The sequence below is a fragment of the Crocodylus porosus genome, unplaced genomic scaffold (genome assembly GCF_001723895.1).
Source record: "Crocodylus porosus isolate Cpor-Errol unplaced genomic scaffold, CroPor_comp1, whole genome shotgun sequence".
Lineage (NCBI taxonomy): Eukaryota > Metazoa > Chordata > Crocodylia > Crocodylidae > Crocodylus > Crocodylus porosus.
The window spans coordinates 12,443,974-12,467,780 of NW_017728931.1; the positions used below are offsets into that span (position 1 = coordinate 12,443,974).

Genomic DNA, 23,807 nt, shown 5'->3' on the forward strand with positions numbered 1-23,807 from the left:
GCTGGGGCGGACAGGTCAGCCATTGCCGGGCTGGGGAGGATGGGCCTAGCTGATTCGGAGATTTGGAGATTCGGCAGGAGCCAAATAGATTCGGGACAGTGATTAGAATCACCGAATCTAATCACTGTCCCCCGAATCAGCCAAATAACACAGGCCTAGTATTTAGCCCATACTTTACCTGTTCAAATCCATTCCCTGTTAACATGAAGAATATTAACTTTAAATTAATTGTGCCAGTAGACAGTCTCACCAATAAGTGTATCTTCTGAAATATACACAGAAACCAAATCCAAAACTGGTTGTGAATATGACGAAAGAGAATTTACTTTCATTTTTTTATTTAAAAAAAATGGAGTTCTTTTTAAAAAGTATGATTTAGCTTAACCAAGAGTTATGGCAAGGAGTCAGACTGAATGATTATAATGGTATGGATTGGTCTTCAAAGCATTTTCGCCCTGCAATTTTATGAAACTCAGTTTATTGTGAAATGTCTGGGTGTTTCTGCCATTGATTTTATGAAAGTAATTGGAGCCCCTGGAAGAGCTTTGTAACATCATGTTTCACCTGTATTTTCAAGGCCCCACTTAAGAGTGGTACTTTACACAGGTAAATCAAAATACATTTAATCCAATTTCTTATATCTTATAGCAAGGCAATGTAATTTCCAGAGAGATTTTACAATCCATTTTTATTTCTCAGCATAAAAGATACTGCTAGCAATGAAGAGGCAACTGGTGCCAATGGGCTAGAAGCTTAAAAAGACATCAAGCCACTGATCCTTTTCCTTAAGGCAAGCTACTACAATGCTGCTGTGCAACAGATTCCTTACAGAAATTTCCCCTGTAGCAGACACCTCACTGAACCAGGAAAATGCCTTTGCTCTTAAAATCAAGTCTCAGGAAAAGAGTGTATTTCACCAAATGGTTCTCAACAAGCAGCCACAAAAATATTGTTCATAGGACATTTTCCCAAGGATATCCTGAAGAGGGTTAATTAGGATTAATCTTGTCCTTTATGAGCTGGTACATTAATCTTAGTTACCTGGGCTGCCTTATAAAGAAAAGCACCCCAGACAGGCTCCTTTCACCATTATTTGGGGTATACTACAGGCAAATTAATGGAAGATGCATACAACTTAGAGGGGATGTAACAGAAAGGGGCAGAAAATAGGTTTAAAAAAATGCCCCCCTTCCCTTTAAATTTGATCAGGGTTTTTCAGGAAATTAAACACTGAGACTATTACATGCAGATAGAAAACAGATGATCATACACATAGAAATACTACAGCAGATTCTACAGCTAGACAGCACAGACATGTGCAAACAATCAATGCAGCATTTCTGCAAAGAACCTTTTATGTTTTTAATACTTAACACTTCATAACAGGTCCTAATAGGCAGGATGAAAAGAAGGCAGTACAAAATGCAACTTGTCGAACGAATATTTTTCCAGGCATTAATACTTTCAGGCCCTCTTTTCCCTATCCCCACATTATCCAATCTGTTCTCACAGACAGCCTAGCTGTTAGACTTCTTCTAATTGGAAGTTTGTTTAGCTTTTTAAGTAGGTAAACTCTGCGGCTGCATTTAGAGCCTATAGTTATGCTCCATTCATTTAGCCAGAATAGGCTAGTATAAATGTGGTATAGACAATGTTATGATACAGAAAAGCACAGATCTGCTTGAACAGGAGAAGGTTATTCAAGAAGACAACTATAAAAGGAGACAGGTTTCCACACAATTTGCATCCCAGCTTTGTCTCTTTTGTTTACCAAAGAGCATAACCTAAATGATGACATATATGGCATTGAGAGACATCTAGTGGCTGGAATAACTACATTACAAAGAACAGCTGCTCAGGAAAATCAAGTTTTTCTGCTTTTCTTTGACACAGCCTTGGCAGCTAATCGATCATTGCAAATTAGTACACAAGATTAGTTTCAAATGCAAATCATAACCACTACACAAGAAGCTGATTTCTTGGTAATTATACTTCTGAAAACTATGGGAACAGTTTTAACATTAATGCTATAATGAATAGGATTTTCCTTTTTTTCCTTCATACATCGCAGTGTGGAAAAAAGCTGGGTAAAAATATTTATGAATCGACTCACTACTCACCAAAAATATGTACTAAGAGTATTAGGAATCAAATCACACTTCAGGTTTTCTATTATTTTCTTCTCTTCTTCCCTCCCTTCCCCACCCCCACTCATTCTCCCCACTACATTTCCTATCAGTTCTCTTATATGTGACAATGCTTCAATACAAACACCCAAGAGGGAAAAAAAATAAACATTAAGGTACAAAATGGAACATAGATTATTATAACACGTGAATGCTATAGTTCATTTCTAGTAGGCAGAATACACATTTTGCAAACACCAGTGATAGTACATTCAGTTTCATATTTGTGTTCATTTTTCATATGTGGAGATTACAGCTTGGTGAACAGCTCATAATCACTTATCTTACAGACAGAACTTTTTCGTGTTGCGATTATTTGCAAACAATTTACTTTTCCAACAAAATGTATTCAAAAGTTAAAATTTCACGCTACCATGTTTTAGCCTACAGCTAATTCATCTATGTCATCACTTACTTGTGGCAGGGCATTGCTCACTTAAGTCACATAACAATTTTTGCTTCCTGACTGCTTGAATGACATTTTTCTAAACAGGAAAAGGGAAATCCAAGGAATTTCAAGATGGCCAGCTGCATCAAACTAAATTTGCCCTAACTATTGCCAAATGTTATGTTAACATTCCTGCAAACAAACTATCAATCATATGAAAGGAAGTACCTTGAAAAGGGGTTGCAAATACCAATTAAAAGAATTTGTGGTCATAGTCCTTCAAATAAGCATCAGCAAGTAGTTCTGAGCAGAGCTCCTCCGGCCTTACTTTAGATTATTCAAAATCCACCACAATACTATTTATGTAAAGTATCCTACCTTTCTGTCATTCATCTCATCTGTTTGGCCTTCATATTCACCCTACAAAAACAATCAAATTGGTAACTGCTGGATAAAAAGAAAAAATGTAATAAAACAAAATATTTAGCACAATGGCTTTCCTCAGCAATTTTTCACTATCACTTGGTTATTTCTACTTTTCAGTTACAGCCAGAATATATTTTATTTAAGAATCTCCCTTACTTTAATTAATGTCAGATACACTGGGAGATATTTTGCCTTTCCCCAGATTGTAACTATTCGTGGCTATGCAGCATATTATAATAATATTAGAGAAACACATTTAGATAGCATATACATACATCATGAAGAGGATATGCTGCATCATAGATGTGTTTTGCGATTAATGTGGTAATACCTAAAGAGAAACAAATTAATATTGTCAATAGCTATAATGGGGACAGGAATAGATTATATTATTTAATTTTATTCAGCTAAACAGAGGCTGAGAAATATTACTGGAAATGGTCAAATGAATAACATATATTTTAAATGTAACAAATAGAAATCAATGCAGAAATTTGATATGGGTCACCCTTAAATTAATCTTAATTTTACAGGAAAAATATCCTTCCACTCCAAAGGAAACATAAGTTTAAAATAACTTCATAGACAGGGATCCAGGTTTTCCATCTCCCATGGGGAAATGGAGAAAACCATAGATTTTACCCTTTACCAGAGGAAAACATGGATTTCTCATTTTACCAGAGAAACCTGTAGATTTCACAGTTTTGCAAAGAGCCTTTTGCAGGCTGGCAGAGTTCCCCGGCAGCCGATCTCACTGACCCGGGGGGTGGGGTAGCTGAGCTCTGCTCTGCTCCACTGCAGCAACCGCTGCCTCCTTCCAGGGGCCTTGGCAGCTGGGGGGGCCCTGCCAATAGGGCTGGGGATGGCTAGGGGCTGTGAGTGGATGGCAAGGGGCACCAGCAGGCCTGTGGGTGGTGGGGGAGTGAGGGGCATAAACAGGGCCATGGGGTGTGGTAAGGGAGTGAAGGGCACCAGCAGGGCTGGGGGGGACTGAGGGGCATTAGGGGCCTTTAATTTTTCTGAGAAATTGCAATTTTTTTTCAGGAAAAACCAGGATCCCTGCTCATAGGGCATATCCCCACAAGCAGAAACGTAAGTTTCCCTAGGGCTGGCCCCAGCAGCCTTACCTTACCTAGAAACCTGGGGGCTTGTTGGGGCTGTAATAATGGTGATCCAGGTGTTCAGAGCCTAGCCAGCAGCTAAAGTGCAGCTCTGGCCAGTCAGGCTCCGATTTTGGGTGGTGCACACTGCAGCCACATGCAAGGCCCTTCTTTTCATTGGTGCAATTCTTTTTGACACTGGGATCTCCCAGGATCAGAAAAACCTATCATGCTGCAAATTAGCAATGCAACAAATGCATGCACATGCAATGTGCGGCAGCACAGATAAGTTAGCGGTGTCACAAACTGCACATGTGCGCTCGTCTGGGAGCACCCATATAGTCATAGAGAAGTAGGGCTGGAAGGGACCTCCAGAGGTCATCTAGTCCAGCCTCCTGCCATCCTAAAGTGAATTCATAAAGTGGACCAAACAAGCAAATCTTATCAACCTTAGATCCCCCTCAATACTCCAAAAACTAAGTGGAAATAGCCCCATTAAATGCTATGAATAATCATAACTCTTCGTACCATGTGATCTAGTGAAGGAAGAGACAGTGAGGACAAATACCAGCCCCTATTTTTCCTTCTTGGTTTAGAATAGTGATTTCCAAAGCGTTCCACAGAACCTTAGGGTCATCAGGGGGTTTGCGAGCAGACTAGGGATTATGGTGGGACAGGCTGGCAGGGAATGCACCACCATTGCTGGACCTGTTTGCCTTACTCCGTGTCAGTTCACATGACCCACGGAGCCCGAGTTCTGAGTTTTGAAGCAGCAGACAATTTCTGAAAGGATTTCTGTGATTTTAGGCAGTTTGAAAACCACTGATTTCGAACAACCCTGCCATGCCCTTAGGAAGAAAAAAATCAATTTTTGTAGACCAATGGGTCTACATCGGGGTTGCAAAAGAATAGAAAGAATTAACTTTGGGTGCTCAAACTCTAGTCCATGGGCCAAATGTGGCCTGCAAAGCCATTGCACCTGTGGGGCTCCCCATGGGGCAAGAACTTTGGTGGTGGGGAAGCAGTGGCCATTAATACTGTCACCCTTCCCTCATCAAATTTCCAAACCCCAAGCCCCACGCTGCCAGTTTCAGTTGGACAATACCCCTGCCCTGCATCTGGACTGAGGCTGAGCCACCCCACTTGCACCTAGATTTGGCCAGGTTGGGGCCAAGCCATGGCCCCTTTTCTCTATGGGGGCAGATTGGGGCCAGGCCATAACCCATTTATCTCTTCAGGGCCAAACCACATCCCCTTTCCCCACAGAGCCAGATTGGGACTGGGCCATGCATCTCCCCACACCATGGGTCAAGCCATGCCCCCTTTCTCCCCAGGGGATGGGTTGCAGCTGAGCTGCTCCTTGCCCCCTCCCTGTAGCTGAATAGTGCCCACCTGTAGGATTCAGCCCCTGCATGGATGGGACACTGTCCATCCGGCCCACTGAGGAAAAAGGTTGAGCACCACTGCTTTACATCAACAAATTAAAATTATTCTGGAAAGTGTCAGCAACATCCCTTAAACCATTTTTGGTGTCAATCAAGTATTACTAATACATATTCTTCCTCATACAAAGAATAATCTGACCATTAATTGAACTAAAATTAATGGAAACATTTCAAATGTGTAATGTTTAAACAACTCCTTTAGAGGAAGTAGAAAGTGTGCTCAGTAAAGCTTTTAAAATGTTTAAAATTAAGTCAGAAAAAATAGCATTTCTTTAAACATTTTATTGCACACAACATGTACTAACCTAAATAGCAAACTTTAACAACTGAATAAACTGGGCAGCTTCTTAGTGCTAAATGTTGTTATTACTCTTACCTCTCATCTGTAATACACATACATAAGATCTGAGAAACTAACTGCAAATATTAGCAGCTTTGCTGCCATTGCCCATCGCACGCAAGGCAGGGAAACAATGAAACAAAAAAAAAGACAAAACAAGGTTGCTTAAGAAATTTGCTGAGCCACTAATCTATGGTGCTCTTGAGACCATTATTTAAATTGAAGCAGCAGTTAATGGTAACCATTGAAATTTCTAATCTGTATGCAGTAATCAAGGGAGATAGTCTCAGAGCAGGAGTTCCTAGCTAAAAATACTGTTGAAATGGGTAGAAACTGAGATCTAATAGATTAGTAATGTCCATAATTGTTGCTATGGGATACTGGAGCAAGGGAAAAAACTATGCATGAGGAAAGAGTATCATTCATATACAGTACAAAATAAAAACTAGTGAATAAGCATTTTGAACAGTCTTCCTCTGTTGAAATTGGTTGCTTAGTTGAGATACCTTTTCAACAAACAGCTGAAGGGACTGAAGGGGAGGTCAGGAGATCCCAACTTGCCTGGCAAGAGAAAGAGAGACCAGAAGAATAGAGGACCTGGGGCCCAGGGGGAGACAGCCTGAGCCCATTGAATGGTGGAGCACTGGAAATTGTATGAATTTCTCAGGTTGTTGCTTAAGACAAAAGGATGTTTGTCATGTATGTTGCCTTTGATAAAAGATGCACTTTTTCCAGCATTCAAAAGTTTGACCTGAGTGGGGTTTGATAGTAGCCTTTAACTACCTAAAGGGTAGTTACAAAGAGGATAGAGCTAGACTGTTCTCAGTGGTGACAGATGTCAGGAGAAGGAGCAATGGTCTCAAGTTGCAGCAAGGGAAGTTTAGGTTGGATATTAGGAAAAACTCTCTCACTATGACAGTGGTGAAGCACTGGAATGGGTTACCTAGCAAGGTGGTGGAATCTCCATCCTTGGAGGATTTTAAAGCCTGGCTCAACAAAGCCCTGGCTGAAATGATCTAGTTAGGAATGATCCTGTCTTGAGTAGGGAGTTGGACTACATGGCCTCCTGAGCTCCCTTCCAACACTAATTTTCAATTATTCTAAGATGGGATCTTGTAAAGCCCCATAGAAGTGTGTCCTCTTGGAGGCAGGAGAAATTATTTAAGGCCCCCTTCTGAATACACTCCCAGGCACTGGACTTTCTCCCTAGTACCTTGTCCCTCCTGGACTCAAGTTCCCTCTCTCTGGACCCCAGGCCTTTCTCTTCCAAGGCCAGCTTCTGGCCCTATGGCTCCACCCCTCAACGGGCTCACGCTCTCTGCCCCTGGTCCCCAGGCCCTCTATTCTTCTGGCTCCTCTCTCTCTTGCCGGGCCAGTTGGGACCTCCTGACCTCCCCTTCAGTCCCTTCCACAGCCACAGCCTGCTTCTGTGTGTTGAGAAGGTTCATTTCTGTGCCCTCGATAAGGTTTCTTTAAAGTACTGCCAGCTTTCCTTGACTCTTTTCTCCCTCAGACAGGCCTCCCAGGGGATCCTGCCCATCAGTTCCCTAAGTGAGTCAAAGTCTGCTTTTCTGAAGTACAGGGTCCTTACTCTGCTGTTTCCCTTTCTACTTTTCCTTGGAATCCTGAACTCAGTCCTCTCATGGTCACTGCTGACCAGACTGCCATCCACTACCACATTCCCCACCAATTCTTCCCTGTTTGTTTCCTTTCTCATATTTCTCAGATCTTATTAAAAATTAACATCAGGATATGAACAGAATTTGGGATGATATGTGGTCTGAGGTATATTTAGCATGCTGATGACCTTTAGCTTTATTTATTCATTTCATCCAACCCAGACCATGTGGCCCAATTTTTGCTTGACTTGAGGATGGAGATTTTCTACCTGAACCTCAGTTTCAAGAAACCTGAGATGGTAGTGGTTGACTGGGGGAACAAAACATAGGATAAGAGTTATAGCCTTCCTTTCCTACTTAGTAAGCATAGTGTGCTGTTTTGCTGGCTGGACTTACCATCTAGCACTTAAGTTAAACTCCAAGGTGAGACTGTGTGATCAAATTGAAGCAAGGACTAGACAACTTTTCTATATTCTATCATGAGAACATTATGAAAGTGTTTTGCACATGTGTACATGTGTGTTTTGCACATTTGTCATTTGCGACCACACCATTCCAACGTGCTATATACAGTACCACTGAGAAAATACATTTCATTGATTAGCAAAACTTGTGTAATAATGCAGTTTGAAGAGGACCAAAACTTATGTTGAACTGGATCAAATCCAATAAAGAGCAATGGCAACAAACAAAAAAAAAAAGGAAAGAAGGAGAAGTCAAAAATGGTTTGCTTCCACATTTTAATCGAATATTTTGTTTTAAAAATGCATATTACTTCATTTTGACACTTTAAAATAGATGTTTTTTCTTTTCATTTCAAATACCATATTTACTTGAGTATAAGATGATCCTGAATATAAGACCAACCCCCAATAATTAGATTCTATATATACGGAAAATGTATACATTTGTTAGAATTCTCCAGGTGTTATCAGAGTATTATCTTGAATTCATCTTCCTCCCATTGCTACAGCAAGTAAAATAAATATGGGGAGTCAGGTAGCACCCTAACTCTCCTCCATTGACTGTTCAACCTTTCCTTACAGTCAGACCCTGATCTTCCTGAGCACATGGAAGTGAAAAACAAAACTTGCATATAGGGAAACTATTACAGGTACTCATAGTATTAGTTCAGCCAGAGTTGACTAAGTTTACCCTCTTTGAAACTACTGAAAGTTTTAGCACAGGCACTCCATTAACACACTTTTAAGCAGCACTTTTGTACCTATTTATATGTAGTACAAACTATATGTTATATTAGACCAAAGCCAAAAGGCTCATGTTTTACTATATACAATGAATTGGGCTGGACCCCAGAGAGTTAACAGTGTTTCGAGCCATGGTCACCCCATAGCGCAGCACTGCTCAGTATGGGTGTAGTCTAGATACCACCCACAAAGGATCCATGTGCTAATTAGCCCCAAACTCATGACTGGAACTGAGTGTTCTCGTCATAAGTCCAGGGATGTTCCAAAATTAATATGCAGATGAAGTATAGGGCAACCTGGCCTTCCCTCTTCCTCATGGAGGGTGGAGCTACACTGATCATATATTGACAGGCTGAGAGAGGGGGCAATGGAGGGATTCTAGGTAAACTGTATGGGCCCCTTTTGGTGTTGTTTGACAGATATTTAAGGCTGGTGAAGAAACAGAAATAATTGGAAATGGGAAATAAAGGTGCAGCTTAGCTGTGGGAGTGAAGTAAAAATACATTCAATGTAGTGGCTCACCATAACTTGAAAGACAGTCAGTGCTCAGAAGGACTGCACTAGCATATATTTTATTTAGATGAGCTGCAGTAACTTGTGTTAGTTTCAAGTGTGATGAACAAATAGAGATTAAAAAAAACTAGGGAATGATTTTCTAGGAAAATTCTGAGTGGCAAGAGGTGGGATAGGGGAAATAACAGAATGGGTTGGGAGGAAACTGATGAAAGCACGACAGGTACTGCCATTTGAAGAGACACAGGTGGTAAGGGAAGCCTGTTGGGTGACTATAGGAGAACCGGTCTAGAAATGTTAATATGATGTGAAATAAAAGGCAAGGCTGATTGCTTAAAATGGATAAATCAGGGGAGAGGGATGTACCATTGAGGCTGTATGTAAACAAGAGTTAAATGATGCCAGAGGATAAGAAGCACATAGATGAATAAAAAAGTAGATGTCAAAGGATGTAAACAAGGAGATTCTATGTTAGTCTGGGGAAATGTTTTATGTAAAGTGATGTAAACTGTTTTCTTTTTAATGTAGTCAGGGGAAGATTTTTATTTTAATTTTTTTTTAAAGTTTCCTAATCTGCATATTTAACCCATATGGGTCATGTGTTTTATAGTCATGCTCAGTGTTGGCTGCATTTAATCAATTTTATAATTGTTTTCCATCACTAAACACATGTGGCTTTTGGCAGCAGTTTAACAATAGACAATGTATTTAATGAAGTTTCCTTATATGCCATCATAAGACAAGGGAATTTTTTCCCCATGCTGATTGGGAGGAAAAACCTCATCTTGTATTCAAGTAAATACAGTAAATAACTTTATTAAAAGTTAACCAAAAATAAAAGGAGAAAAAAGGTAAAGGAAAGGTTTTCTAACCCCCAAACCAAATAAAACATTTTGTTTTGGGTTTAACTGAATGCTTGTGTTGGCCTCAAACTATTTTTTTTAATTTTAGTGGCAAATCCTATTTTCATTTCATTTTGATCCACATTGGTCTTTTATTCCACTTTTTCACTTCAGTCAGCAAACCAAAAATCCATCATTTGCCCAACTTAATGATAAAAGGCCTCATTTTTAATCCACCTGGAAACTAGAAAAAGATGCTTCTTTGGTAATACATATCCCTGTGAATATACTACATCAGCACTATGTGATCAGCACTGAGAGCCCAGTGCTGCAACACTTCCAGAAGTGTAAGTAGTGAAATGCACACCAGCACTGAGAAAATGGCGGCGGCGCACTTACGAACTAAAACACATCAGAGGTGCTTTCATTCAAAAGGGCACCACCGCCATTTTCTGTGTGCTGATGCTTATACAACTGCACGTGGTACAGCATAGTGCGCATCAGCTTGCATGTGAAGCAGACTCGATTAATCAACTACACTCCAAAGCAGTGGGTCTCTGGCGCATCATGAGATGAAAGAAAATCTATGTGTATAAATGCCCTGAGTGTGTTTGGGTTTTAAACTCAATGGGGTGAGGAATTTTGCAAACAAGATGTTGAATGAACATTGCTATGGTGATGTCAATATGTGGGGCAGAAATAGGTAGAAGAGGAAAGACAGGCACAAGTCTCTACTGGCTCTAGACTACAAGGCTTACAGTGGCAGGAGTGAAAGGGGCTCTTTAAAGAGCCTCAGGTGGTGCACAAATACAGTTTTACACATAATACTGTAAGAAGCACAATGCTTCCTAACCCTAACCCTTCCCTTGTTATCGATTCAGGGAGAAGGGGGCCACCAAATAAATCATCACAGGGATCCTGGTTTTTTCAGTTTAAAAATAGCAAATTCTGTGATAAAACCTGCAGAATTCTCTGATTAAAACCCCAAATTCACATTTTTTTGTGATTAACATGAAATACCATTATGCATATAAGTATGAGTTGAACAATGCTTTATTCATATATTTATCATTTTAAAGCGTTTTGGAAGCCTACCAGTGCCTGAATCATTGTACTAAAATAAATTCTAAATACCTATATATTCTGGCATTTGATTTGGGGGTTTTTTATCATGGAAAAATCAGAGCTCTCCCTGCCTCCATCACCCACCGGGTCCACCTATGGTCATCCTCACCCTGCCCTGCTGCTTTAAGGTGCTAAGCAGCCCTGATATGCCAGTGACCTGCCCTTGCCCCTCACTCCTAAGCCACAGCCTCTCCAGCCCTACCAGTACCCATCACTACCAAACTACAGTCCCCTGACCCTGCTGATGCCCCTCACTCCCAACCCACAGCCCCCCACCCCCTCAGCCCTGTTGGTATCCCTCACTCATGACCCTCAGCCCTCTCCCACCCCCAGCCCTGCTGGAGGGGGCCCCCAGCTTCCAAGGCTATGGGACCAGGGCCAGGCCCCAGAGTCCCCTGCCCCTTACCCTCAACATCACCTTAGCCTCAGCTGCCAGACTGTGGGAGGTGGTGGCTGTTGTGGCCAGAGCAGGGCATGGAGACCAGCTCTCCCCACTTCTTCCCCCATGGGTGGCATGACTGGGAGCAGAGCCCATGGAAAGTGGGGGAGGATGTGAGCTGCCTAACGCAAGTTTAGGGCTCCCTGCCCCATTGCCCTCACCCCAGGGGCATCCACAGCCCAGCAGGAGTGACCTAGCATGGGAGGGTAGGGAGGCTCAGTGCTGTCACTGCCACCAGACCAGCTCCCCCTTCCGGGCCGCACAATCCCACCCTGGGTCCCATACACTGCCCCAGCTGGGCAGCACCCCCAGCCTCAGTCCTAGCCCCCTCCCTCCCTTATTGTGGGGGCCTCAGTCTGCCCCCTACCACCACCACATAGACTCGCCTACAGAGAGCTGCAGGAGCTTCTCTCCACACTGCCTGGCTGTGACATGCATGTGTACATGGCACCCCCTGCATCCTGCTCCCCGCAACCCCAAGCAGCCCCTTGCAGGCTGGAACCCTGCCAGCCTGCAAGGGAAAATTCAGTGTTTCCCATATTTTCCCCTCTAAAGGAGAAAATCCACATTTTTCCATGGTGAACAGAAAACCCAAATCCCTGATCATCAGCCATACTTCCTGCAACATCTCTCTCTTACTTGGAACACCATAATTAGAATATGAATTCTGGTCAACTTGTGAAAGCTTTGTGCTTATAGCACCCTGTGTCAGTGCACTGCAGAACAGCAGAATGCCAAACTCAACAAGGCTATATGGACCATTGATATTTAAGGAATTTTGCATACAATCATCATAAATGAATGCATGAACATAAAGAAAACATAGCAAGCAACTTTACTATGCCATCTTGTGAAATGCAAACTTGAACATATTCTTCTTTCAAAGTTCCTCAGTCCCAAATGATGCTACTTTTTCCATCACACCCTATAGTCTCTGCTGAGCAGACATTCCCCTTGTTGATGACCTGTGTAATACTTTTTGGAGGTGGGTTAATTCAGGCAAAATCTCTCTTTCTTGTGATCAGGACAAAATTTAAACACCCAGAACTCTAAAAATAAAATGACATGTTTCTAACCATATGTGCTATCTAGTATCAAACAGAACAGTAAGCCATATAATTATGTTACTCATAATGGCAAGAAAAATCTAACATTTTTTTTAAAATGAAATATAGGACTCCTCACCTATCTTAATTTACAAAATAAAGTTATATAAAAAATTAAAGTAATGTTTACAAAGGTTTGCCAAATAAAATGCACACCAAAGGTTAAAGGCAAACTCCTATTCCCTGTCTGCACTGTGGGCCACTGTGTACACTGTGGTGTTCGCTTACACAAGAGAAGAATTTGAGCCAGTTTTTCATCAATTTACAGACTTATAAACAGTAATTCCACCAAAGTCATTGCAGCCCATGAAAACCAATGGAGTTAACTCTGGAGTAAATTCCTTGCATGTAAAAGAACAACAACCAACCCCATAATCTTTATTGTGCGAAGGATTTTTTTTAAGGCTAACGAACCAGAAAAACAAACCTCCTGGACAAGTTTCTGTGCTTAACTAATGCATTATGTAAATCCATGGAGATCAAAGTTGTTTCTTGGGGTATAAGTCAACCACACTTGTGACTGCACTATAGCCATTTCTGCTCTGGATAGAGTTATATACACAATAAAAAAACATAATTGTTCAACACACTCATTTTTTTCTCTTCGGCTGATGAGTCTTTAAATTACTTTTCCTTCCTATCATTGTTCACTTCATCTAAGTAAAATACAGTACTGTAATTTTAGGGATGATTTTATTTTTAAGTAAACATACTTAGTTTTTTCTCTAATTAATGCAAAAAGGTTTGGTACCTGCTTATGGTCCATTACACATATATTCAGTATGCTAAAGGGTTAAAACACTATTCTTTAAATATTTCCTGCAAATGGGTAATTCTTTCTTACCCATACTGTTTTTGGCCTTTGCACTTGTGCGCTTTAAAATTTCTCGTACCTACAGAAAGAAAAAATAATGATGTAACCAACTTATCTTTGCTAAAGTGCCAATGCAAGCCATAGAACAATTAATAAAAATAAGATAGGTTTCTGTAGCTGATTTGTAGCAATATTTACCTAAATGGCATGTTTTATTCCTGCATATAATTTAGGGCCATTACGTTTACATTTTCAAGTAAATGGGAAATGCTTACTAATCAAAGGAAGTCTCTACTAAGTAACTTATTAAACCATATATTTTCTAAGAAAAGTCTCTAAAGAAGACACAATTTATAGCATCAAAATATCTGCCTATATTCTCTTTTGATGTAAACAGGAGCAGCTCCATTGACTTTGACAGAGTGGTGAATGGTGCAAATTCATGCCAGTTTGGTCCTACTGGCTTTTGTTTACTGTTTGCAGTTATGCAAGTTTAGGATCTGGACCTCAGACCTAGATAACAGTATCCACAAGAACTCCTAAGAGAGCACGTCTACACATACCAGAAGGCAGGTGGGCCGGGAGGTCAGCCTGCCAGCCTGGAGTGCCCCAACCTGGCTCAACATGCTGTGGAGCAGCTGGCAGGTTCACAAGGGTGATCCAGCACAGGGCTAACCAGCAGACAGCCCCTGCATTGAAGCACCCCCATTCCCCAGCCAGCCATGTCAGTATCTACATGTGAGGTGCTATGGAGTAAAAAAGTCTACAGCAGGATATTGGGATAATACTTGTATTTACAAGTACTACCATACTGGGGAGTTTATTAGTTTCCTGTGGCCTAATCAGGGAATAATAGCTAATTACTCTACTCCACAGTAAACATCTCGTATAGACATACCTGTAGAACACTAATATTTGGGTAAATCCTGCTGCCTTTAATCAGAATAGCAGGCCCTTTAGTTTCATGCAGACTTCTCAAGAAGTTGTACTTACTTTTGGTCACTTTCCCATTACCTTGACCTTATTTGGAACTTGGGTAGTTGGCTGAGCAAATAGTCTTTGTATTAGGAATCTAAAAAGCCTAGAAATACTACACTATAGAGGGACAGATTCTCAGCTGCTGTAAATTAGTAGTGGCACTGAAGCCAATGGAGATGTAGCTATCGATACAGGCTGGGGATCTGTCTCTCAGTCTGTAGGCGATATCCTGCTTACTGACATCAATGTAAATCCAGATTTAGCTGTAAAGACCTAAACTTAATTGCAAGTTTACACTAATGTAAGCAAGAGTAGAATCTGGCTCTGTATTTTAGCTGTCGGTTTGTTTATCACATATTTAACTATGCACATTTGGAAGGACAAAAATATTACAGCACTATACATGTGAATATGACACATTTTCCCAAGAAATTAAGAGGCAAATTGTTTGTTTACAAACGACCTCTACCTGTGGCACTTGCTTGCACTTTTCTGTTGCTATGAGACATAAAGCAACAGGCAGGCAAGCAAAGGGAGCCAAATGCATTCACTGGTGAAGCAGATGCCATCAAGCGCAAAAGGATCTATCAGTGATAATGCTGCATGTTTACTTACTATTCGACTGCGGGTAGCATTGTCAAAAAACGTGTCTTTGTCTTTAATGTTGTACCTTAAAAGTGGAGAGACAAAGACGACCAATTATACATTCACAAATGCTCTGAGAAAATTGGATTGTACAACAATTTGGTTTAGTATCCATCTGAAATGTGTACAACAGGATCTTTGTTAGTTGAGCATTCAGATAAAACTTTTAAAAAACCCAGCTGCTGAAACAGAACAACAGTGAGACAGGAATGTATGAAATAACAAATGTATAGATACTTTAATATAGCCCCCTTATTTTACCATAATCTTTCTGATTTCTATGTAAATTTTAATGCATCAGGAAGACTATGTATTATGCAGGTGAGAAGGTATCATTGGCAGAGTTAAGAAAAAAACAGTAGCCAAATGTAAATTAATTTTAGGTAAGGAAAATGAAATGTAAATTATAATGTAATAATGCAAATTAAATCTCAGTGACTGTGCTTTTTTCAAACCTACTTACCCATGCTTACCTGCACGTATGTCGAAAATAATCTACATCAGCGTAACTGCATCAAGACACTTAGAGAAGGTTCCTTTTAAAGCGGAAGATGGCATATCTTTCACTATCTTTTCAGCTGCTTTTCTTAAGACATTCCTCTCTTTTATAAATTATACCAATTCACCCTCCGTTATACTGACTCAGTTTCCAATGTGGGGTAAAAGGGGAATGCCCAAGTTACATAACATTTAGCTGGACTGAGCAAGCACTCTATGGAGTCTGATTCTCCTATCACTTATACCAGCATAGTCCCACTGCTTTCAATGAAACACTTCCTAAATTGCACACATTTGAATAGGCCAGAAGAAAATCAGGCTCCATGTTTGAAAGGTGAAAGGAATCCAAAAGGTGTTGTAATGAAGGGAAGCAATGGTGAAAATTAATGAATACAGAGTATGGACCAATGATGCATGTACACTGGTAATATTATTTACCACTGTAATTTATACCAGGTGGTCAGTGCACTGACCTATAGCTATCCTAGGGCAACTGCATGCAGTAGGGGCTTTTACAGCACCTCTCCACTAAGTGACAGGGGAGCAAGTAATAATTGCCTGCTTGCCTTGAGTGAACAGAAAAATGGATAACAGATGACACCAACATCTACGTAGCTATACCCCTGCTTTTTCCTGGGTTAATTTTACATCAGATTTAAGTAAGGTACAATAACAAGGGGCTGTATGTCATCTGCCTGCTCCATTTTTAACGCCAGTGTGAATGCATTATGTGTCAAGACACTTAGATACCTCTCCAACTTACCAACATTTTGGCAAAGTGTAGATAGCAAGGTAAACATGGGTGACAATAGCAATGAAGACATGGCAACACAGACTTTAGCATGTGCTAGCAACTAAGTTGTGTACAAAAAGTTCCTGGAGAATTTGTACTCAGATTGCCAATCCCTGCCACCACATCTTCATTAGAATTCTTCATCATGTTATCTAGATTAAGCTAGCAGTCAGACATAATTATACAATATAAGATGACCTTCACTTTGCCAGAAAGGCTCACCTAAGGGGAAACCTGCTTTCAGATCTAGACATGCAATTTTCATTTACATCCAAGCACATACAGGGATGGCTCCCAGATTTTACAGAGGGAGCACAGGAGCAGTGTGATAGGTACTTCAGGGGTGACAGCACCTCCCACTCCCAGCTCCCTCCCTCCTCCTCCCCCACCACCAGTGGGGTGGGCAGACTGTGCCATAGGAGCAACAGCAGGGGGCTTTTTTAATTCTCAAAGACGTTAAAAATCCCCATCCTTCCCTTACTTTCCTCTCCATACTCAAAGGCATGCCCTCTTCTCTCCCCTCACATTTCCCCTTCCCTCACCTATTGTGCTAGTGTCCTCACTGTCCTAAGGGCAAGGGGATTTAGTGTCCTGCTCCAGCCATGCTGCTTGGGAGCTGCGCTCAGCCTGGGAGAGTGGCAGCAGCAGCAGCAGTGGGCAAGATCCCCATCCCTGCCTACTTCCCACAAATGTTGCCTGCCAGCTCAGGAGCAAGCAAGGGGAGGAGAAACCTGCCTGCTCCCCTCTGCCACCACTGCCTGCTATCCCAGGCTAATCCCATCCCCAGCACAGCCCAGCTAGGGTGGGACACAAGCCCCCTTTCCCCAGGACAGCAGGAACAGTGGGGACACTGGTAGTGGCAGAAGGGGGAGGGGAGGGGAAGAGAGAGGAGTGGGGTCATGCTTCTGAGGATGAAGGGAAAGGGAGATGGGGATTCTTACATTATTCAGGGCCTTAAAAAGTCCCTGGCTGTTGCTCCTGGCACATGGTCAGAAGGGTGGGGTGCAGCCGCACCACCATACACCCTCTAGTTCCATCCCAGCCTGACTACATGCATCTCAGAGGACATCAGAATGCAGCCAAAACAAAAGATATGGACTTGAAGCCCCAAAGTTCACCTCAGGAAACAAAATATGTGATATGCCAAGAGGTATTTGAATTATAATTCAAATGATAAAGTACAGACTTTGGGTTAGGAAGAAAATAGCCAAGAGCATTTTACTGTCAACTTAAACAGTTTGCATCTTAAAATACTCACAAATATATTTTCTCTCTGGAAAAGGGATACGACAGACTTTTCATATTGGTGGCGTTTTGTTGCGGCACCTTGGGCTGCAAAGGGTCTGTAAATTTGTTCCAAATACCAGAGAGCTTCTCGAGACATCCTGCTTCTTCTTTTATTTCATATATCTACAACAAATAAAATTAACATTAACAAGTGACCTTCACAATGTCAATTTCCCTTAAAAATGTCAAATGGGCTGGATTCTGTCAATGGTTGAAATCTAAAGTCAGGGTAGTCTATCAAGAAAATATATCACCATTGAAGAGATCAGATTGTGCCCCTATGACATTTCCAGAGTTGTGAGGTGGACCGCTAGGTTGGGGGGGGGCGGTGTATGTGAATCTCGGCAGCAACTGGAACCACCCTCTACTTCAGCCACTTTCATTCCCCTCCCTTCACTCCAGCCACTGTTGCCACTTCCCTGCCAATGATTTTCCTCATTGGCAACTGCTGCTGCCTCAACCTGTGGCCCATGAAACCTGTGCTAACAGCTCATCATCTAACACAGGGGTAGGCACTGTTTTTTGTCCAGCGTGCCGAAAAAAGCACAATGTCTATCTTGGAGGGTGCCGGCAAGCCAGCATGCCAGAAAAGCAAAGGGGGGGGGAAGGGCATGGCAGGATGCACTGCATATTAGTATATGTAATAATCATAAATGTTGCCTTTGTTGTTGAGTATTCCTTTTTTGTTGAGCATGCTGCAATGACAGAGAGAGAAAAAAGAGACAAGAGAAAGAGGAGAGAGAGAGAAAGAGAAAGAGAGAAAGAAAAAGAAGAGCAGAGAGAGAACCAGACACACATACACACACAGAGAGAGAACCACATGTACAAACACAGAGAACCAGAACACACCCAGAACAGACACATGCACACAAACATCCAGAACCAGACACGTGTGTGCACACAGACACACAAAGCCAGACAAACTCACAGAACCACTTACGCGGGTGCACAGAGCTGGGCTCCTGGGCCACTAGACAAAGTCCGAACCAAAATGACCTGGTCCCACCAGAGTCCCTGTGCTTCCCCAAGGAACCAGCCCCCGGGCTGCAGTGCTAAGCCCCCGGCCTGGAGTTCAACCACCCAGCCACCCCAAACAGCTAAGCTCACAAAAGGTGCAGTGCTCCTGGCAAGAGGCAACACCAGCCTCATCATGGGGGCGGGGAACTGGGCTCGGAGTGGGTGGGAGTCAGGTGGGCTCAGCTGCAAGCCCTGCTGCAAGCGGTCTGGCCTCCATGGCTGGCAGCAGCTACCAGAGCCTGGGCCAGCTGCTCCAGGCTCCAGCATCAGCTCCATACCACCAGATGCACGCACGCCTCAGAGCGGACAGTGGGTAGGGCCTGAGGCAGCACAGCCCTCTAACTGTCTGCTCTGAGGTGCACGTGCAGTTGCTACCAGTATGGAGCTGATGCTGGAGCCTGGAGCAGCTGGCCCAGGCTGTGGTAGCTGCTGCCAGCCATGGAGGCCAGACTGCTTGCAGCAGGGCTTGCAGCCGCCTAGCCCCTGCTGGGAGCAGCCCAGGCTTCGTGGCTGGCAGCATCTGCCTAAGAACCTAAGCTGGCAGTGCCATGCTGAGCGAAACGGCCTTGTGTGCCGTGCTCGGCACATGTGCCAGGGGTTACTGACCCCTGATCTAACATTATGTCCCTGTCTGAGCTCAATGGCCTATCAGCATGGTTCTTGCTGGGGCTCTGTATTGTTTATTCTTGTCTTGCCATGTTCTAGACATTCCAGACTTGCCTAGGAATTCTTCCAAGCAAAGCTCACCATTTTTTCCTTTCAAATTATTTCCATTTATGTATATGATTTTCCAACTGCAATTGTATTTTAATTTTATTTTTTTGCCTCCTATTCATTTTGATGATTGAGTCACATATACATGATTGACTAATACTATGGATTGCACCATGTAAAAACTGAGCTTATTTAGGGTGCAGTTTAACTGTAATATGTGTATATGGAAGAGGCCAAACATTTGTGTGCAGGTACATAGCCTGTATAATGTGAAGTAATTGTATTCAATAAACATACATACTAGAATGGGCCATAGGAAGATACTTTATAGTATGTGCTATCTTGTTTAGATCATAAGGTAATTCTCCATATTTTTAATTTTAGGAACTTTAAGTTTTGTCCTCATATATGACAATATTCTAGAATAATATGCTTACAATATCTGCAACAAATGATATGGTGAAAAGGTCAGGGGCTCAATTATATGCCAAATCTGTGTAAAAGTGCAATCTTCATCATTCTTTTTGAAGGAAAAAAAGTGTTAAAGCAGAATAACATTATATTTATGGTCCATTCCAGATGGTTTTAGAGATGCCTAAATGGGACACAGCTGAAAGGTGCTATCTCAGATCCAAAGACTGTTCCAGTTTGACCCTGTTCCACAAAAGTCACAAAACACAGTAGGCATTGAAATTTGGGCAACCCTCTGTTTGGACAACAAAGTTCCAAAGGCACCTGTGCTTGAGCACATTTAGAAGCTATTCAGTTTCATCACTCAGAGCAATGGTTTTCAACCTGTGGTCCATGGACCCCTGAGAGTCCACAGGCTATTTCTAAGGGGTCTGCAAAAGATTACTATGATCAATCAAAAGTATGTGAATATCCACACTTACAATTGCAAGGGGTCCACACCTCCATTAAACATTTCCAAAGGGGTCTGTACCTCCAGTCAAAATTGCTTAGGGGTCCACAAATGAAAAAAGGTTGAAAACCACTGACTGAGAGGCTTCACTCCCACGTATGGTCTCTTGTGGTCCCGTATGGTGGGGGAAAGATATTGAAGTGCCCAGAAACTCTTGATGTGTCAGGCATGTTCTGAGCATGCCTAACTGGTATTGACAGCCATTAAATTCAGCATTGAATTTAACTAAAACACACCAGTGGTGGTGGTAGCCAGAAGAAGAAAAATTAAAAGGGAACATGACTCAGTAGCTTAGTGGTTATGACAGTACACAGGGAGGAATGATTTCTCTGTTTCACTCCCTTCTGCCAAAGTTATTTCTGTTTTTAACCAAGGAGTGTCTCATGGAAAATGTGTACAGAGTTCCCTTCTATTAAGCAATCCTTAATTAGGAAAAACAAAAAAAATCCTGGAAGCATGTGCTGAAATGTAGGACTTCCCCTCCCAAAGAAGTGCCATAATCAATAGGCTCCTTCTCACTTGCTCTCTTTCTGGTCCCATGACTCTTAAATTCTTTGCAGTCCCCAGTGGTCCAGCATCAAGTGGCAGGGTAAAAAGCGTCTCTCTTGACCAGACTGGTGTTCATCTGAGAAGGCACGAGATGTAGTTTTGAATACCCTGAGGCTGAGAAAGACCTGGACCCCAAGTCCCCAGTTTCCACCATGCAAGTCAATTGGGGATGCATAAGTCTCTGCAGAGAGCAACATACACACGTACATGAGTGCATGCGCACACACACACCCACAAACCACCCCCCCATCACAACACACACACACACACACACACACACACACACTTAACTATCTCCAGGTTCTTCCAAGCTTTAGTTCACCCCCTGCCCTACCTCTCTTTATCCACTCTATAGAGTCCTAAGTGCCTTGTAGGTGAGGGGGAAAGACAGACATGCAGCTCTATTTTGGGTTGCCACCTACCCCTCACTAGGGGCTGTCCATTCTTTACTGTTGTCCCTCTAGCATAGCCTTCTAATCCTCTCTCATGGGTATGGAGAACGAAGTCTTTCTGATCACTCCATATGCATCAGCCTAACCCTGAAAAAAACTGGATCACATTGCAAAGAGCATCTTGTTCTCCCCATTTCCTGTACAGCAGTCATAGGCACCTATGCATGGTCAGTTTAGAGTGTTTGCTCAAACTGAGGTGCCTAGGTTTTAAGTGCTGGGATGCCTAAATGTAGCTGCATCTGAGAACAAAACTGAATCTTGGCCCTTGATCCTCCAGACTGATCACTAAAGCATTCTGTAGGGATGCACATTTATTATTGTAATTGTTTATGTCTAGTGTATTAACACATAGGAATGCCATTAGGTTGGATGCTATCAGATTGGCAAGTCTTTGTGTTCGTCAGTGTGCATACACATGACAAGAAAACAGTCCTTACCCCCGCCCAACTTTAAATTTTGCCATTCCTGTCTTTTTACTGACTGGTCTATTTGTCATTCACCTCACATGGAAATGACCTAGTATGCATTAGTTTAATGCAGTCTTTGAAGCGTCTATACCAGTGGCTGTACGTCAGTAGCTGTACTAAGGTCAAGGGCACTATATAAAAAAGCTCAGCTAGGAACTTGCACCAAGGCAGGAGATATTTCTGTCAACCCACTGGATCAGGTGAGCCAATAAATCTCACAAAAAGGGATTTGATTCCCTGAAAGAGGGATAAGAAGGGCCAGCACAGAAGGAAACAGCAAAAAAAATCCACAAAAACAACCAAAAAAGCAAACTAAGAAAGCAGCTTAGGTTGAAGGATTATTTTGGTTGTTATTGTTGACATTAACATTAAAAGCAAGTGTCAAGTACAAGGTGAGTTTTGGACACTTTGCACTGTGTGTAAGTGTACATGTATTTATGATGGTATCATATTTGCTAAGGTGTGAATTGTCACAACCAGTTTCCACTTTACCATCAGCCTGGTGACATTCAGTGAACAAGTAAAAAGAAATGAAGTCATGCAATTTAATTGGATGAGCTGGCCACAATGCATTCATAGAAATCTTGGCCAGGCCCTGTCAATTTAATTGGGTTTAACAGTTTTCAGTCCTTGCAGCTTGGCACATTCCTATTTGTCTTAAATGTGCTTGTCTCTGTAGCTCCAGTTAGTTGGCACACAGGCGAGAAGCAAAGAGCGAGGTTTACAAATGGGTTTTGCTGTTGCCCTGGAAACCGTTTCTGTCATTTGTCAAGGCTGATGGGTGGGTCTACAGCAGAATTTGTTTGCTTATCTGGGCTGGGAGCAACATGGGAGAATGCTAGAATAGTAAGCTTGCTGATTTGCATTAAATTGGACCTTTTTCTGTGAAGACACAAGCACAGGAGCGGTCCTGTTTATATCCAATTTGTTTACACAAGAACTGTGAAGCAGGTTAAATACTCATATACTAACAAGAAAAGTTAAAAATCTAGACCTGGGTCTTAAAAATAGCCAGTGATTTTAACACTTACTTTTTAAAAGTGCACATTACCAACAGCTGCTTCTAAAGGACGTCTGCAAAGTCTAGACTTTCTTCTTTAAGTAGCAGCTAATGCATTAGATAAACTAAGTATATTAATTTCTTTGCACCCTCTTTAAGAAAGGTACATGGGTCACATCTATATCTACTTCGCAGATAATAATGTAGTCTATTAACATTCAGTGTTTTTATCATTAAAAACAAATGTTTTACCAGAAGCAAATGTACACATATAGTCGGATTTGCTCAAAAAGAAAATTCCATACGATGAGTGGACTTTGTCTTGGGAGCTCTGGTAAGACTGGCAATCTGTTCTTTGAAATCACCTTACCTTATTTACCCATTAAACAGTCTTGTATTGAAAATTTGTTTTTTCTTTTTGGCTGGAAAGTTGGGTGTTAGACTAAATGAAGAATTTCACAAAAAGGATCTGATTCCTTAAAGGTTTCCATCCTTGAGCTTTCTGACAAAAAAAACCCAAGCAAACAAACAAAAACCAATCTAGCCCACAGGCTGTATATTTAATACCTGTGGCTTTAATAGATCTCAGATGAACAGAACAATGGCTTGGGCTACAACCTAGATGAAAACAAGTCTTTCCAGTCTGCCTGGAGAGTGCTAGGATCCCAAGGACTGGAAAACCTCCAGGAGGTAACAAAGAGATAGAGGTCAGAACAGGAGTTTGAAAACATTAAGGAATAGAAAGCTGGGGGGCGGGGATCTCAGAAGGACTCAAAGTGTCTGGGGGGCCCAGAAGGGTACCAGACAGAAGCTGTACCCAGTATTGTGTCAGAAAAGCCTCAACCAGAGACTGGAGCCTAATCAGTAAAAAAAAGGTTGCTTAGCAGTACCACAGGTTTTACACAGTAATCCAAACACAAGAACTTAAGAGAGG

At 41.9% G+C, this 23,807-nt stretch overlaps 1 protein-coding gene across 1 annotated transcript in view; it reads right to left on the reverse strand.

Moving 5' to 3' along the window:
* ANO2 (anoctamin 2) overlaps window positions 1-23,807 on the reverse strand; it is a 302,892-nt gene that overhangs the window by 217,015 nt on the left and 62,070 nt on the right. The window contains exons 8-12 of the mRNA XM_019544216.1: window positions 17,724-17,875; window positions 15,145-15,199; window positions 13,582-13,630; window positions 3,276-3,331; window positions 2,953-2,994 (exon numbers count right to left, since the gene is read on the reverse strand). Coding sequence (XP_019399761.1) covers window positions 2,953-2,994; window positions 3,276-3,331; window positions 13,582-13,630; window positions 15,145-15,199; window positions 17,724-17,875 — 354 coding nt within the window. The remainder of the gene's footprint in view (window positions 1-2,952; window positions 2,995-3,275; window positions 3,332-13,581; window positions 13,631-15,144; window positions 15,200-17,723; window positions 17,876-23,807) is intronic.